This window comes from Molossus molossus, unplaced genomic scaffold, assembly GCF_014108415.1.
Source record: "Molossus molossus isolate mMolMol1 unplaced genomic scaffold, mMolMol1.p scaffold_m16_p_2, whole genome shotgun sequence".
Classification (NCBI taxonomy): Eukaryota; Metazoa; Chordata; class Mammalia; order Chiroptera; family Molossidae; genus Molossus; species Molossus molossus.
The window spans coordinates 123,443,580-123,462,848 of NW_023425355.1; the positions used below are offsets into that span (position 1 = coordinate 123,443,580).

The following is a 19,269-nucleotide window of genomic DNA, read 5'->3' on the forward strand; positions in this document are numbered from 1 at the left end:
GACCTTTAAAATCCATTTTCTGATTTTACAGACCTTGCTCCCACAATTAGTTCTACTTTCTCCTGTCTAAGTCTTTAACATAGCCCTCTCTGCTATGGTGACCGACTGTCCTGGTTTCAGCATTGAAAGTCCCGCATCACAAAATACACCTCAGTACCTGGCAAATTAGGACAGTTGGTTACCCTGCTCCTGGCATCTATCTTTCGGTCTATGTTCAAACCATTTCTGTCCTTAAAAGAACGTATCTCCCCTTTACCTTGTGATCCTCTTCCTGTCCTGTCTTTCTCTTTGCGCTCTCAAAAAGTAAGATATCACAAAAATAGTTTTTATTTGAAATACCTACTCCTCCTTCTCCCACTCACTCCTTGACTACATCCACTTCGGAGGCTACCACCCTGCACTGCAATTGCTCTCACCAAGTCCCAGGTGCACATTTCAGTGCTGACTTTGCTTTATCTGTGTGGATCATGATTGGATACTCTTGGTTACTTTTTTCCTCTCAAACTCTCGCTCTCTTTTCAATAGTTCTATACTCCTCATTTCCCCTAATCTTCCTACCTATCCATTCCTTTCATGGGATCCAATTCCTCTGTCTGCCTATTAAGTTTTATATATTCTCCAGAATTTGATTTTCAGCCCACTCTACTGACAAAGCAATTTTATCTGCTTATGTAATTTTGATCCTCGCCTGTATGTGTCATCATAGGCACTCAATGGATATTAGCGTAGTGAGAGACTGACTCTTAAATCTCCTATCTTGCCCGGCCTGTGTGGCTCAGTGGTTGAGCATCGACCCATGAACCAAGAGGTCGCCGGTTCGATTCCTGGTCAGGGCACATGCCAGGTTGTGGGCCCAATCCCCAGTGGGGGCATGCAGGAGGCGGCCAATCGATGTTCTCTCTCATCGATGTTTCTATCTCCCTCTCCCTTCCTCTCTCTCTAAAATCAATCATGACAAAAAACATTTTTTTAAATCTCCTTTCTTCTCCCTAAAGATAAGACATGTTTATTTCCTTTTAGAATGAATATTACCTCTCCAAGCTGAATTTATCACACCCCCTCACTCTGTTTTCTATATAGATTCCCTCCCATATTAGTGTTGAGTTTTTAATATTCATCTTTATTCATTTTACCCTGAATATGCATATGAGGTGTTCTGGACCAGAGACAGTTTTCTTTTAATTACTTAACAGTGAGTATCATCACCACCCTCCTCCTTTTGCCCAAGTCTTATCCTTAGGGAGACATGATCAGAGCTAATAAAACTTGATCTTAATTAGTGGCTGGGTACTCCATAGGTAAGTGACCAGGAAAAATGATTGTTTTTTCTCTGCTTATAAAGGAGAAGGAGGCAGTTATTCCCTTCTCCTGGAAAACATAATAGGCCTGAGTCCTAACTCCAACTTCTCCAAGAGGCATCTAGCCCCATGTGTATCAGGTCTTACAACCTGGAAATGTCTCCATGGTCTTGACTTTATATATTTTTAAATATAAGTTCCTAGCCCTAGCTGGTTTGGCTCAACAGTTGGAGCATTGGCCTGTGGACCAAAAGGTCACAGATTCGATTCCTGGTCAATGAAATGTACCTGGGTTGCTGGTTCGATCCCTAGTCCCAGTTGGGGTCGTGCAGGAGGCAACCAGTCAGTGTGTCTCTCTCACACCCATGTTTCTCTCTCTCCCTTTCTCCCTCCCTTCCATTTTATCTTAAAAAAAATCAGTGGAAAAACATCCTTGGGTGAGGATTAACAAAAATTTAATAAATAAATATAAAAGTTCCTAGAGGGGCAACCACACCAGTCTTCCTGACCACTTGGAGCTTAACTTAGGAACCTCTTCTGGGCTATGATCATCTGACTCTCTTAGATCAGAGAAATTAACTAGACAAATGACTTCAGATCTAATTCCCATGGTCAAGGAAGGTTCTTAGGAGGCTAGAACTCCCAGGATAGGTGTCCTGAGAAATCCAGGAGAGTTTATTTTCTCGAATTTAGTTTAATTGCACTCAGCATTCACTCCTCTACTCAACCTAAAAATTAGGAGTCATCCTTTCTCCTTTCTCTCACTTGTTTCCAGTATCTATTTAGGCACCAAGTCTCACACCTCTATTCTCTAAACATTTCCCTGCTCCATTTTTGTCTTTTTTTTTTTTCTGGTACCATGGCCCTGGGTCAGATTTATATACTATTTCACTGAATTCTTGCAGTTGCCTCCTAACTGGTCTCTCTGATTTTATATCTGTCCTTCTCAAATACATACTCTGTGTTAATGTCAGGGAAAGCTATCCAAAACACACATATCCCCATGCCACTCCCCCTCTCATATCCTTTCAAAGGTTCCTGATTACCTATCCAACCTGGGCTTCTTAGCTGGGCATGTAAGATCATAGACTGAGCTTCAAATCTGGCTTAAAGGTCTAATATAGTGTGAGATGCTTCATCTCTGGACATGTCCTCTCCTTATGTTCCAGAAACACTGGCCTAATTGAGATAACTATATATACCACACTGTCCTTGTCTTCATCCCTGCATTTGTGTCTTCTTTGTTTCCTCTGCCTCTAACCTGCTTTTCCCTGGCTAGCTCATGTTCATGCTTTAGAATTCTTTGTGAGTATTATCTTCACTAGGAAGCTTCTCCCAGTTCCTTTCCCACATAGTGCAAGCCTATAGCATGTTCCACAATATATTGAAATCATTTATGGGTTTGACTCGTCCATTATATACCACAAATTCTTAAATGGGTGGGGTTCTTTTGCATTCAACTTTGTATTTCTAGTCTCTAGTACAACCACTGACACATAGTAGTTCAATAAAGGGAGCAGTGACTGGTTTTATAATTAGTAATGTCAGTATCAGTTGGCTCTTGTCAAGTCCAAATGGAGAGACTAGGCCAAATATTAATTTTCTTGAAGTTGGGAAAATTCTATATGTGAAAAAAATACATGAATATAAGAACTGCATATACACATAGAAAGATTTCAAATGAAATATTACAGGGAGAATCAGACTTACCTGTAAGCAAAGTTAATAACTCATTTACTCTATATGATTTCAAAGGTGCAATAATATCCCACTAACCTGGCTGGTGTAGCTCAGTGGTTGATCGTTGACCCATGCATCAAGAGGTCACCGGTTCGATTCCTGGTCAGGGCACATGTCCAGGTTGTGGGCCTGATCCCCAGTTGGGGAGCATGCAGGAGGCGGCCAATGGATGTTCTCTCTCATTGATGTTTCTCTCTCACTCTCTCCCTTCATCTCTCTCTAAAATCAATAAAGAGAAAAAAAAAAAGAATATCCCACTATACAGAAATGACATCTCCATCCACAGGCTGAATCCTAATATTCCACTTATAAAATTTCATTGTTTTCGCTTAAAGATCTTGCCTCTCTCTACTGAATTGTAAATAACTATGGAAGATGAATCATTTTGCAAAATATCAGACTCAGAATGCCTTTGAATGGTGAATACCGTTAGGATTTTATTTGCAAATGTGTCATCCAATACATACTGCAACATACCATATCTGAAGTTTAAATGACCGGATCATTTTTCTCCTAGTAACAGAAGAGGGCTTTAATTCAGTAGGCAAAACTACAAAAATAGGATCGAATTTTTTTAAAGATATGAATAATGAAGCCCTAGATCAGGGCAATTATTATTACTGTATTTTTACACTGATCTATTAGCATTTATGTGGTATTTCATACTTTCATTAACATCTTCACTTCTGATATTGCAGGATCTGAGTCAATAACTATCTTTGATGATTTCTGAATATTGGTTAATTTATCCTGGCCTCACATGATGTCTCACAACCCTTAGCCCTCAATTATATAGGAATGTTATTGTTTTCACTCTTCTTCCAGTGTTAGTTTTCTCCCTTCTTTTGGTCCAGAAAACTCTTGAAGGCAGAAACTATGCATTTTGCTTTTCTTTTAACCCCCTGTAACAAGGAAGATTGCATGGTAGAGATTAAAGTTGATTACTAGCCTCGATGACCTCAAGTAACCTATTCTAAGTCTACCCATTTGGAGAAAATTGTTCTCACAATGCCTACCACCAGTATATCTCAAAACATGTCTACCATTCTCAAAGAAGTCACAATGAATAATGCAATGGGTATGTTTTTAAGCATTGAGTTTTTTTCCTTGGCTTACTGTTAATGCATTGTTTTATTCATTGCCAGACATTTTGGCAAAATTAATGATGATTAGGAATTGGACTGATTATATACTTCATTACAGCCTAAGTTCTTCCAAATGGCTCCTCATGCTTTCCATTATGTTCTGGATATCCATTCTTTCGGATATGTATAAGTTTTCATTAGCCTTGTTAGGGTTTTGCAATATATATCTTGTGACTTTAGCTCTAGATTTTGAGTTTGGCAGTCAGGTTATATAAAGAAATCACCCCTATCTTAATGAAAGCTTGTTAACATACCTTGAAAAGTTTCCCATTCTCTCCAGAATAGTTTACAAACACAGTTGTTTCCTGATCAATAGAAAGATCCATGTAGCCTTTATCATTTTATAACTGTATGTTTATAAATAAAGGAGATAGAAATTGACCTGGGAATTTCATAACCAAGTTCTGAGCACCCAGGATTAATTTTGAGAAGACTGTCACAAGCCAAATAAGCAATTCTTTTCATTTCATTCACAGGCCTTCAAGAGGGAATTGAAAACGAAAGAACCTGTAATCATGAGTACTCTTGAGACTGTACGAATATTTCTGACAGAGCAGCCTTTGGAAGGACTAGAGAAACTCTACCAGGAGCCCAGAGGTAATTGAATGTGGAACTGTAATAACATATTGATAGAAGGATCAGTGGTGACAGAGCAGCCCATCCATTCTGGCTGCCAGGGTCTGGATAACTCTCATACTTTCTAGGTTAAATAGAATTGAATCAAATTACGCATAGGCGTTGAAAAAGAATACAGAATTATAAACCACCATGCATAAATCTGTTTGCACATTCATGAATAAGCATTAAAAGGGATTAGTGATCAGCTATGGAAACATTTAGAAAATAATAAACAAAAGAGATTATCTGTAAGGAGGAATTCTATTGTTACAAAGACCCAAGTTAATTTTCAATTTAAGAGCCTGGCTGAACTAAATTAGAGTTTGTGGTATGCATCCTAACAACTTTCTCCTCAATAGCTTAAATGAATCTTGGATTATCTGATTGATGTAAGGTGGAACAAATGCACTCAGGAAGACAGACTTTAGATGTGTTGGATTATATCAGAGTTTATACCAAAATGCAAAAGAGCCATTAATGTGTAGGTTGGCCTCTGGTTAAGCTGTTCTCTTAGTTCCGGTATGACCTTTTCAACAATGTTTTGTTTTCTGTTTTTTGTTGTGTTTTTTTTTAACAAAAATGAATGTGGCCTAAAACCTTGTTGCATTACTAATTTAGAGCTGCCTCCTGAAGAAAAAGCCCAGAATGTCACACGGCTCCTTCGAAAGCAGGCTGAGGAGGTCAACACTGAGTGGGAAAAATTGAACCTGCACTCTGCAGACTGGCAGAGAAAACTCGATGAGGCCCTTGAAAGACTCCAGGAGCTTCAGGAGGCCACGGATGAGCTGGACCTCAAACTACGTCAAGCTGAGGTGATCAAGGGTTCCTGGCAGCCTGTGGGTGACCTCCTCATTGACTCTCTTCAAGATCACCTTGAAAAAGTCAAGGTACCATCTACTACTTTGCTTTGGGGCTGTTTGAGCGACTCAAAAGAGGTTCTAATCTGAACAACAGTGCAAGATTTGCTTCTCACAGAGTTAAAAATAGGACCTGTAGGCGTTAGAAATCAGTCCATTCTTCATAGGTTCAGTCTTCTTGTATGTGGTATGTTCTTCCAGGGAAGATAGTGATCTAATTATCTGTCTTTAATAGTATAACATGAAATATTTAAAAGTTACATCCAGCCGGTGTGGCTTAGTGGTTGAGCGTCGACCCATGCACCAAGAGGTCACCGGTTTGCTTCCAGGTCAGGGCACATGCCCAGGTTGTGGGCCAGATCCCCAGTGGGGGGTATGCAGGAGGTGGCCAATCAATGTTCTCTCTCATCGATGTTTCTATCTCTCTCTCCCTCTCCCTTCCTCTCTCTCTAGGATCAATAGAGGGGAAAAAAATTTAAGTTATAGGGGCAAAAAAATTATTTTAATTTTGCTATTAGGAAATTAATTTAAGTGTTTGTAGTAAAGTGGTCTAATGTACGTGTGTGTGTGTGTGTGTGTGGTATTTAGTACTAGAGTAGGAAAATATACAAAACTTAGTCAAGAGCCAAAGTTATATTCCCTTGTGGCACAAAATTGATAAATATCTTTATAAAGCAATAATATACATAGTTAGGCATATTATTGTGAAAACTAGCAACTCAAAACATATGTTGTTTGCTCATCTAGTGTCAAAATCAACACATGTCCTCTCAGATTCAAATTCTGAAGAAGTGACTTTGCACCTGCGCTTGGCGTGTCTGCCTGCACCCTCATTGTGGAAGGTCTTTCTCCGTCCCTTTCATGGCATTGTTCCATCCATGTTCTTTTTCTTCCTTTATTGTCCTTAATTCTGAAACTCTACCTGGCCTTCAAATGTTGCTGTGCCCAAATTTCTAACCTTAGTTCAATTCTCTTTTCATCACCGTTTATTCCCTCTATGCCTTCTTCCACCTCCTCCCCCTCTTTTATTGTATAAATGCTCCCGGTTTGAAATGCATGGGTGGTGACAAATCTGCATTTCTAGTCTGGATCTCCTTTTTATCCCCTAACCCATATTCCATTAGAATAAAAATATAGCCATCCTGTTAATCCTCACCTGAGGATACCTTTCCATTGATTTTTAGAGTGGAAGGGAATGAGGAAGAGAGAGAGAGAAACATCGATATGAGAGAGACACATCGACTGGTTGCCTCCCACATGAGGCCTCAGGGCCAGGGATTGAACCTGTAACCCAGGCAAAAGCCCTTGACTGGGAATCGAACCCAAGACCCTTTGATCTGAAGACTGACGCTCTAACCGCTGAGCCAAACCAGCCAAGGCAAAATACAACCACTCTGAAACCAAGTTCATTCATTCTCCTGTTTGTTTATCCATTCCCCTACTGCCATCCCCTTTTACCTGCCCTTTTGTCTATGTTTCCTATTTCATTTACAGTGGTTCTCAACCTTCCTAATGCCACAACCCTTTGATACAGTTCCTCATGTTGTGGCGACCCCCAACCATAAAATTATTTTCATTGCTACTTCATAACTATAATTTTGCTACTGTTATGTCTTAGGCGACCCCTGTGAAAGGGTCGTTCGACCCCCAGGTTGAGAACCACTGAAAGGGATCATAATCCAACAAATGGCTCAGGCTAGAAACTTGATGTCCATCCTTAAATCTGTCTACATTTTCACTGACTGCACTTGATTGCTCACTTTATCTCATAATATCTCTTCTATATTCTCTCTCCTCTTTTTCCACCATGTCCTGTTCTAACCCCCAATATTGTTGTATTCTACATCTTAAAATCTCCATCCCCTGGGCAATGTACCTGACATGTCAGAAACACTACATTTGAAATATTTCATGAGTGAATGAACAGTTTCTTTATTGATATTTCCGCATTAGTCATCCTCTTACAACTCTAATCCAAACCTCCTTGCTAGAGACTGCCTGTCTAAGAATGAAGTCCTGTGAATGAAGAGGGCAGGTGGCCCTTTCCTTCCTAGCCCTGAGTGTTGCTCCCATCTCCCAGGTTACTGAGTTCACTCTAACCGTACCACCCCTTTATCTAAATAGACCATCTTTGGCCAGTGGCGTTCAGTGGTTAAATGTCAACCCATGCACCAAGAGGATGCTGCTTTGAGTCCCAGTCAGGACACATGCCCAGGTTGTGGGCCCGATCTCCAGTTGGGGGGCATGCAGGAGGCAGCCAATCGATGTTCTCTCTCATCGATGTTTTTCTCTCTCTCCCTCTTACTTCCTCTCTCTCTAAAATCAATAAAGGGAAAATTTTTTTTTAAATAAATAGTCCATCTTTTTTGTAACTCTCTACCTTTGCAAATACTCCTCTCTGCCTGGATCACTCCATCTTATCTGCTTGATGAACTTCCATTCAGTCCTGAAGCTCCAACTAAAATGGCACCTGTCTTTGTAGTTTTTCCTGAGTGTTTCCCATCCCCAACTCCCACCAAACAGAAGAAACTGCTCTCAATTTTGTGCTTTCAGAGATCAATGCACATGTTTAAAGCATCACACTTATATTTCACATATACTGTACCAAGTCACTTATGTATTATTTTTCCAGAGAAAGTGAGGTCCCTAGGAACAAGGATAATGCTGTAAACCTTTGAATCCCAAGCAATATATAAGGACTCTAATTCAGCTTTATTCTTCCACTCAACAATAGTTTATGAGCCACTATACAATGTGCTATATATTAGTTATGAATGAAACAGACTCTCCCCTTTGCCCTCATGAAGCCTATAGTCTAGTTGATTGGATTAGCTTTTCATTAAAAGAGTTGAAGATTTAAAAGAAAATTAAAAATGTGACTTTATAACTTCTAAAATCTCTTATACCCTAATAGTGTTACTGTCTCTAACATTAGAGATTAACATTGCTGTGTACATGAAAATTTAAAATGTTTTGAAATGTATTTGTTCAGCATTAAAAATAATATTTTATCCAAATATATAGAAACTAAGTTTTTTAAAATGTCCCCCCCAAAAAAAAAATAAATGAGTATAGAAGAATGTCTCAAAAGAACTAAATTAGTTAATAAATTAATTAAGTGGCTGAATATATAGATTGTAAAGCAGACATACAGGTTTCATTTTTAGCCATAACTCACACAGGGGCCTTTGGAGGATATGGAGTATAGATGGAGAATGTATGCACCATGATTTAATAACAAAAAAACAGCTAAAGTAGAACAGCTTAAATATCAGCCGGCCCTTACCCAACCCTATTTGCAGTTTTCCTTTCAGTTCCCCTCTCTTACCTGTTCCTGATCTTAAGACCAAATTCAGTTCCCATACCGTAATTGGTAAGACTTTCATTTTGATTCCAAAAATTATAGAACATATATACATTAAATATATATATATATATACACACACACACACACATACACACACACATATATATACACACACATACATACATACATACACATGTTGACCCATGTGCCAAGAGGTCTCTGGTTTGATTCCTGGTCAGGTCACATGCTCAGGTTGTGGGCCCGATCCCCAGTGGGGGGCATGCAGGACACGGCCAATCGATGTTCTCTTTCATCAATACTTCTATCTCTCTCCCCCTCTCCCTTCCTCTATCTCTGAAATCAATAAAGGGAAAAAGAAACGCAGTTTTAAAAAATTGCTGTCTCAGAATTTGACATTGAAAAAACCAAGTATGCTTCCTCCTGGTGGATAAGGTGAAATGTGATGTAACATATTAGAATGTCATCTTCACTGGCAAGTGGGAAGCTTTCAGCCAGTTACACACAACCCTATGTTCCCTTGCTGCTTTTGTCATCTTAACCCTCATCCTAATATTTTATTAATTTTGTTATATGTGTCATTTATATGAGTCGATCTTAAATCCTTTGTTATATAGAAGTTTATTCTTTCTTTATTTATTTTTATCCTTACCCGAGGTCATTTTTTTTTAAAGTTTGTAATTTATGTTTTATTTAAGAGTACTGCCAAGTTTTATCATTTCACAAGAAGGAAGCAAGGGATAAAGGTAAGCTTAACACTTTTGACTGATTACTGGCAAGCTGCTCACCCGAGGACATTTTTCCATTTTTTGTTCAGATAGAGTGGGAGAGAGAGAGAGAGAGAGAGAAACATCGACATGAAAGGGACACATCGAGTGGCTGCCACCCACACGACCAACCAGGGCCGGGGACAAACTGCAATCGAGGTACATGCCCTTAGCAGGAACTGAACTCAGGTCTCTCTGGACCACAGGCCGACACTCTAACCGCTGAGCCAAACTGGCCAGGGCTGTCATATAAAAGTGTTATAAGAAAGTTTGTAATTCTTTCTTGTGGAGATAGGGGATGCATGGTTAGACAGAACCATCACAAACAGGGCAGCCCTAAGAATGATTCAAAATGTGTGCACTCTCCAAATTAAGGAATGGCATCTCCATAACGAATGAGTTGTACTGCCCTTAGTAGGAAGAGGAAAGTTTACTAATATTTTGTTAATTATTATTAACCAGAGATGAATTGCTGTGTGGAGGCTTCTGTTGTTTATATACAAATGCTTGTGTATTGTATGAGCCTTTGATCGAGAAGAAAATACAAACAAAAAAGATGCACCCTTTTATAAAGCTGGATTATATATGAAATGAATGCCTGTCATATGGAGTAACCAGAGTTTTATCTAGTTTTCAAAGCATGCAATTTTGATATTTAAAAGCCTATGATCTGGCTTTTGATATCTGGGAATGAGAAAGGATATTATAGTAAAGTCTCAATTATATACTTTAAAAGAACAGTATTTTAAAAAAAATAGAATGGTCATTGTTGGCTTTAATAGAGCTTAGGAACTAAAGTAGGAACTAGTCATCTTAAAATTCCTGATCAAACTATTTGTTCAGTGTCAAATTAATTGTAAGTGTTGCCAAGAGAGCTTATTATTTAGTTCCCATGTATTCTTTCTCATTACCTTCTTTGTTTATAGAGTGAAAAGCAAATTACTGAGGATAGCAATGTCGACTCATGTTCCTTACACAGGGCATCTGATTTTTAGATAGTGCTGTGTGTGTTTTAAAAGCCCCTACCTCAACTTAGGCAAATAGAACCTTCGTTTACCATGCTATTCCCATCCTGCCTTTGAAACTTTGGAAAAGACAGTGCAGAGTAATTGTTTCAGACATCTGCTTAGCATACTTTGAAGTGCATATAAGTTCTTTTTCAGTTTTATTTGAACCCCAGCTGTCTTCACCGAAGTCTATAATCAATCTGAATTAAGTTGTCCTACTTCTCCTAATAAGTCTCTTATTAAGTTCTGCATCAGCCTCTTAGGGAGACTTAAAAGCTAATTCATGTAGAATTGCCATTTTCTACTAATTCATTTGTCAGCTCTCCAAATTCCAACAAAAACAATTGCAAAGACTATTAATTTGGCTCTTCATAAACAACTTATGTAAGTGTAGTATACATTGGAACCAAGCAAATGCTTTAAAACAGTGGGTGGGAGAAAATGAGTTAATGACATTCAACTCCCTTTCTTTGGGACTGTTTTGAGATGGCTTCCACATTTGAAGCATAATGCTATTGATTTAATAAGAGAAACATCCCTCTGCTTTTACTTTCATAAATAAGGTAATTACTGAGTGAACTTTGCTTAAAGATAGGAAAAGGTTTTTGAATAGTCGAAAAAGGAACATGTTCCTTTTATTATTGAACTTATTTTAATTTGAACTTCTTTGTATTCCTTTGATGGACTGTGATAAAAGAAGAAGCTGAAATTGGCAACCATTGTTATTGCCTTAAATCAGAGTTGTACAGCTCTTCTTCTGGTCATGGGATATTTAGAAGTACATGGATAATCAAAATGTTCAGCTAATGAGTTCATCTGACATTATTCTACCAAAGAAGTATTTAATTAGCGAATAAAAAGTTCTCTAAAGAATATAATTCTTCCTACCATTTGAAAGCAACCATATCAAAAACTGGTCCTTTGATATGCCAATCCTGTTTACTAAGGATTTGCTCCACAAGCTTTGTTCGTGGCTGGTAGTAATTATACTACTGTTTCTCAAGAGTCGTAGGTAATAAAAGGCTATTCAAAACAAAAACATAAGTCATATATTATCAGTATCAATGGATCTAAAAACTCAATCATTCATTCATTTATGATAAGGTTAAAACCTATACCCAAAAGAAGTCTGATCTCATTATAGAGTGTGAATGTTTAATTTATTGCATGAGTAAAATTGTACTGGGAATTGTATTAAATGGCATCTTAGTTTACTTGGGGATGTTGTTATTTAGCACCCAGCTGAAGGAACAAGAATTTTAATTAGCTTGTGTGTGTACATATGCCACATTAACTAGAAAGAGTTCTAAATGTCCGAGTTATTCATGTAACTAAAATCCCCTAGAAAATGGAAGTACACAGCCAATATGTATTTTTATTTTCCTTTGCAATCTACCAAACTTGTAACAAGTTTCAGGTTCACAGTTATGTTATTCTCCTCCCATAAGCATAAACAAGGAATAGTTTAAGAACAAATAGCCCAAGGAGTGGGCTCCTGCTCTGTTCCTGTCATGCTTGGCAATTACAATTTGCAAAATTACACATTCAACATCCGCACCAATATTATACCTTGCACAACCTTCCATTAACTAAGTTAAGCAATGGCACTGAATAATTGGTAAACCAGTTTTCTCAGTGTTACAGAAACAGATCTGCATATGACATGGATGTGAACCTTGCATTTTAATGAGGCCCAAGAAAAGTAAACTTTTTCATAATAATATTTTAGTTATGTCTAACATTTACTGTGGATTTTTCTATCAGCTGCATTTGCCCAAAGGAGTGCTCCTCCAACTTTTCTGCTTCAGTTCTCTTGATGGCCAATGAGATGAGGCCTGTTATCTCTCCCTTGCACCTGCTTACCCCATTTTTCCATGAGCCTAAAATGTCTTTGATGTTTCTTGTTTTATTTTGAAATCTCACATCAATTTTATGACCTTTTCCATAGTGTATTTGTTGTGTTTTAATATGAAGACATGTTTCTCTAAATCTGAAGTGAAATGAATCCTCCAGTACATTGACCTATGGGTATGAGAACATAATTTGAGAAGCATGTTATGAAAAACGGCCTGATGTGCACAGGCTTCATCTCTTACCATCACCTTCTTTCTTTCTTTCTTTTTTTAATCTTTTAACTCATCTTTATTGTTGAATGTATTACAGAATGTATTCCCCCTTTCCTTCCCCATTGACCCCCTCCTCCCCAATCCCGCCCCCCTGCTGCCTTCCCCACACTGTCTGTGTCCATTAGTTATGCATATATGCATAGAAGTTCTTTAGTTTATCTCATCCCACCCTCCCTCCCCACTTCCCTTTGAGGTTCATCAGTCTAACAACCAATTTGTACTTCTTAATTCCTTCATCTTTTTCACCCAGCCCGCCAGCCCCCTCCAATCTGGCAACCAACAAAAAGTTCCTTGTATCTATGAGTCTGTTTCTGTTCTGTTTACTCATTTTGTTTGTAGATTAAATTCACATCCACAACAAGTAGATCCTTGCCATCTCAAATTTACCTTTTGCGATTTCATCTGATCCTTAGGACCCACAACTGTGTGCGTTTCTTTCCAACGCACAAGGCCCGTGGGTTGGAGCTGTTTGTAATTTTGAACATGCATTTTTTGAGGCTTTTGTGCAACAGTCACTTCAGTAAGGACTCAACTGGTGTTACAGGTCAGATTCCCTGGAAGCAGACCCTATGAACAGGGATCTGGGTGCACATGATTTGTACACGATATGCTTTCCGGAGAAGCCTGTATGGGAGTTAGGGAAGCATAATTATGGAGAAGAAAGAGCCAAGCCAGTTGATACCCCAGGCAAAATCTAGCATTGCCTCCGGATCTACAAGGAAAGAACTCTGAAGTATAAACCACACAGCAGAGTTGTCTTTTTACACCCCAGCCAGTCATTGGCTGTGGCCAGCAGTCTGTGAGTACATTTCAGTTAGCTCTGAGAAGGAGTGAACACTGACCTGTAGCATTTTACAGTTGTAGTGGTGTAAATACTCCTACCATGGCTGATTCAAGCCACCAACATGATTTCATTAAATGCGGAATTGGAAAGAGACGCACAGTTGACTCTTGGACTCTGTTCCAGAACCCCATTAGCTCTGGCTCGCCACTGGGGACATGAATTACCTCCTAGGCAAAGGGTGTGTGTACCTCCTGGGCTAGGGGACTCCCATAAGTAGAGGTCACCTTTCTAGAGAAGAGCGGCAACTGTGAGACATTAACAGCCAATAGTCACAGAAGCTGGAGGACAGATGCCAGACCAGAAAATGTGCCCACTACAACTGGTGAGCAAAACTAGTAATCTACTCAGACACCATATCTTAACGTGGCTTTTTCAAAGCTGTTTTCTTCTTGTACATGCAATAATTCCTTAGAAGTAATGAAAATTGTGTTTCTTTATAGAAAATCCACCCTCCCCTGATGCCACCTCCTAGACACTTATTGGAATTGGTAATAGAAGAGAATAGTTAATGAAAAGGTCTAAGAAAGTGATGCTTATTAGTGAGAAAATGGCTTTATAAGTGACTCGGGCTTTTTAAGTATATAATCCGTAAGTGTCTGAATTACTCAGATTATTTTGCTCTGAAATCTTGACATAAATGATTGTCTGTTCTTTCTGAATCTCTCTTTTGGAAGACATTCACAGTTACTTATTCCAATTTTCCTATCAGCATTTTTAAAAATTAATTTTTAGAGAGAGGGAAAGGTAGAAGGAAGGAGAGAGATAGAAACATCGATGTGAGAGCAAAACATCCATCAGCTGCCTCCTGCATGCCCCCTACCAAGGATCTAGCCTGCAACCCAGGCATGTGCCCTGACCTGGAATCAAACCCACAACCCTTCGGTGCACAGGACAATGTCCAACCAACTGAGCCACACCAGCCAGGGCTCCTATTGACATTTTAATTGTACCATTTGGGGGTTGCTTCAGATGACTTAGAGCTAAACTTGCCTTCCCACTATTAATACTTTAAAATTAAGATATTTAATCACATAATTTCTACATTGTTTAAATGTTATCACATTTACCAATAACAGCAATTAAATTTACAAATTTCTTTCATACTTTCCTGCCAAACAGACTGATTATAAACAAGTTCTTTGAAGAGTTTCTTAAACCAGGACATCCAGAATAGTTGAGACTACTCAATTTTTTAAAATTAAAAGTGCTTGCTAGTTATGAATAGTGGATAGCTTATTCAAGAGTTACTACATTTTATGATTTATCTTGTCAACCCATTGGGGATCTGTGTTTGGGGTAAAGGGTATATGTTTGTGTGTAGAAATACAGATGGATCCCTGGCCAGTTTGGCTTAGGGGTTAGAGTATCGGCTTGTGGACCAGAGAGTCCCAGGTTCGGTTCCCGTTAAGGGCATGTACCTTGGTTGCAGTTTGTACCCGGCCCTGGTTGGGGTCGTGTGGGTAGCAACCACTCAATGTATCTCTCTCACATCGATGTTCCTCTCTCCCTCTTCCCCCATCTCTCCCTCCCTCTCTATCTGAAGATAAATGCAAAAATGTCCTCAGGTGAGGATAAGAAATAGAGATGGATGTGGGATAAAATGGGAGAGCAAGTAGGAGATAGTAGGAAATAGTCTTAAGTTCAGTAATTGGGGAAAGGGGGTGTTTCTTTCCAAATATGGTGCAAAATCACTATGTTAAATGCCTGTGGAAAAGTTAATAGTTGTGCTATAAGGTAAGTGGTATATATAATGAGAATTATGGGATAAATATAGTAGAAACAAATGTCTTAAAATATCCTTTCATGTTAATCAAAAATATTCTAAACAAACTCTTCCCCTTTTTCTGTAATCCTGGGAATGGGGGCAAGGGATGGAAATAAAGTAAATGTTTACCTTAAAGGTAATTGGATTAATGTTTGATATGAAATTGAAATAACTGTGTATAAACCCACTTAACTTGAGCATACACTAAATAATTGAGTTTACTGAATTAGGCAGAGTAAGGGTACATTGATTTTCAATGTTTCTGAAAATTGATCCACATATCATTGTTATGTTTTTGTTTGTAAACTTCAATATATATTAAGTTTCCACAGAGAATCTAACACTAAGATAAATGTCTATTTCCTTTTAAAGAATTGATTTTTATGATGAACTCTTTTCCTCCAGAGAGTTAAGAGCCTGCCAGTCCTGCTTCAAAACACACTTGTTTTTAAAAGTATTGTTTCCTGGTATTCTACACTATTATAGACTCAGTGGGCTCATTTAGAACTTTGCCCTATTAAATATTTAGATCTGAATATTCATCTTTTTTTATTATTTTTCTTTATTGATTTTAGAGAGAGAGGGAGGGAGAGAGAGATAGAAACATTGATGAGAGAGAACACTGATTGGCCGCCTCCTGCATGCCCCCCACTGGGGATCGGGCCCACAACCTGGGCATGTGCCCTGACCAGGAATCGAACCGGCGACCTCTTGCTGCATGGGTTGATGCTCAGCCACTGAACCACACCAGATGGGTATCAAACATTATCTTAACATGGCATTAGGCAAGTTAGCAAAGAGAATAAAGTCAGTTTATCAGCAATATATGCCAAAGTTCAGTAATTAAATAGAAACTAAAGTGCATACGAAAAACAAACAATATATTGATTTATTTTTTTAGAACCAGTGACAAACCACCACCAAGTTTCATTTTATTTACTTATTTTCCTACTTTAAAACATTTTAACCCAATTTGGAATCTGTACAATTGCTGTGACCCTAAATCCTATTAGGTCTCGTTATATGATACCCATTGAATTACCCTGTGATTTAAGGATCTTCTCTGTCCCAAGGACAAGTAGGCCACATGCAACAACATTTCACTTATTTCACCCACGACCTGTCAGTTGGCTGTTGGTCTCCACATATTTCTAGCAGGGACAGAGAATGTTTCATTGTTTTCAACCTACACAAACCCCAAACTAGAATCACCACAGGGTTATCCAATATAATGACTTTTGTGCATCCAACAAAACATCAGATTAAAAGAAATAGAAGCTAAATAAATGAACATAAGTTCTTTTGATCCTTTGGCTTACAGCAGTGAATAAAATATTACCTTTGGGACCACCCTGATATTTTGTTATAAAGGTTGCAGGAAGAGATATTCAAGGTTGTCTCTGTGTTAAAAGAGCCTGGAGTTTGAGGTTGACTGTCATATGTAAGATAGGTCTTAGTGAAATCGGACCCACTTTAACTTTCAACAGAAAACTTGAATTCTTAATGAAAAGATTATTTTTAAAGATTTTAAAGCCTTTTCCAGCTGAAATAGTATTCTTCTTTAGATAATCAATAGAGAATAACTTCCACATATTTTTGAGAATACTGTCATGCTTCCTTTTCGAAAAAGAAAAACAAAAAAATCTATGGCCCTGGCCAGTTTGGCTCAGTGGTTAGAGCATTGGCCTGTGGACCAGACAGTCCTGGGTTCAGTTCCCACTAAGGGCACGTACCTCGGTTGCAATTTGTCCCGGCCCCAGTTGGGGTCGTGTGGGTGGCAACCAGTGGATGTGTCTCTCTCACATTGATGTTTCTCTCTCTCTCTTCCTCCTTCTCTCCCTCCTGCTCTATCTGAAGATAAATTAAAAAATGTCCTTGGGTGAGGATAAAAAAAAATCTATGGTTATTATAGTATAACTTTGTTAATTGAATACTAATCACTTTTTTAAAGGGTAGATTTAGCCAATGATTTTGAATTTTTAAAAAAATAATGTTTGAGTACATTGATTAGCCAGCTTGACATGTGGACACATTTGTGTAAGTAGTAATTTATTCCTCATTCATGTGTACTTAAGTGGACATTATCATGATAGCAGTTGTCCTAACAGAATATAATAAGATATGAATTTAGCTCTTACCTTAAGAGGTGATCAGAAAAATTCAAAGAATATTTCAAAGTAAAAGTCACTAATATGTGGTGGAAAAATGAAAAGCTGAATAAACTTTTGATTCTACTTAAGTTGAATTTCTCTCACTCACATACGTACACTGAAGTAAAAATAATAACCGCTAATATGTCTGGAGAGCAACATTGGTTGAAAGCAATACATAAGACTTTGTTTTCAGACTAGGGATATGATGAAAGAAAAATGAACTGTTATAAAAAATTTTACCAGTCTAAGTTTTGAACATGCTGTTGCATAGATTTTAATGAAGAAAATCCAGTTTATTTTACTCATTTCATTTTACTTTAAGTAGTCGAATATCTTGTTCTTCTGTTGTTTTATTTGTAAGATAGAAAGGCATTTGGAGCCCTGGCCAGTGTGGCTCCATTGATTGGGCATCATCCCATGCACCAAGAGGTTGCCAGTTTGATTCCCCGTCAGGGCACATGCCCAAGTTGCGAGTTTGATCCCTGATAAGGGGCATGTGGGAGGCAGCCAGTCGATGGTTCTCCCATCCACATTTCTCTCTCTCTCCCTCTCCCTTCCTCCCTTCCTCTATCTCTAAAAATCAATTGAAAATCTTTAAAGAAAAAGAAATCATTTCAGAAAGACTGAATAAAAACATCTGTTAAATCCAGGAGCTACAATAATCTGAAAGTAAAAGTGGATATTGAAGTACATTCTATAATCTTTTTCAGCCCTCTTACATTTAATTATTTTTATCTCAGCTCTTAGAAAAATTATGTTCATCTCTGATTCAGTTCAGCTTCAGTATGTCTAAGTTGATAACAATACATTGAATGGAAAATCAAATCAGCAACAATCCATTTTGTTTTAGTAGGGAGTGCCTTCCCCATAGAAATAAAATTAAATAAATGTGCCCAGTATAAAGCAAACTGGGTGTAGCATGTTGTGCAGGCAATTCACAGACCTAGATTCCTCTATTAATCATGATTTATACATGCTTAATAGGTATACTCAATTTGTTTTAATGGGAAAAAAAGAGTCTCTTGGTATCTACTATATACAATTCATACTTTGTCCTGCATTTTCTTGGTTAAAATGTAGCATTTTATTTAATTTTTTTTCTTTTTCTTTATTGATTTTAAAGAAAGAGGTAGGAAGAGAAAGCAAGAGAGATGGAAACATCGATGAGAGAGAACATCGATGAGAGAGAACATCGATTGGCCGCCTTCTGCATGTCCCCCACTGGGGATCAGGCCCACAACCTGGGCATGTACCCTGACTGGGAATCGAACCAGTTACTTCTTGGTGCATGTGTCGACATTCAACCATTGAGCTACACCAGATGGGCCAGAATGTTGCATTTTATACCTATGGAAATTGCAAGCCTTTATAAGCCTATGTAATAGCAATCATCATTTAAATAAAATTATATCCTTTAGAGTTAAGGTCCATGATCATAGGAACTTGGCCTGATTTGTGCACTGCTATGTCCCAAGTGCCTGGAACATTCCCTAGCATATAATAGTTGCTCAATAAGATTTTTTTTTTTGAATGGTGAATAACTAAGCATGCACAAAAGCAGAGGGTAAAGCACTCTCTTTCACATACATAAGACCTTTGAAATTTATTTTACAGATAATTTTCT

General features: G+C 38.1%; 1 protein-coding gene across 2 annotated transcripts in view; it reads left to right on the forward strand.

Annotated features, from left to right (window-relative positions):
- Nucleotides 1-19,269, forward strand: part of DMD (dystrophin) — a 2,326,146-nt gene that overhangs the window by 1,926,837 nt on the left and 380,040 nt on the right. For both annotated transcript variants that reach the window (XM_036270045.1, XM_036270042.1), the window contains 2 exons: nucleotides 4,660-4,780; nucleotides 5,420-5,688. In XM_036270045.1, the coding sequence (XP_036125938.1) occupies nucleotides 4,660-4,780; nucleotides 5,420-5,688 (390 nt within the window). The remainder of the gene's footprint in view (nucleotides 1-4,659; nucleotides 4,781-5,419; nucleotides 5,689-19,269) is intronic.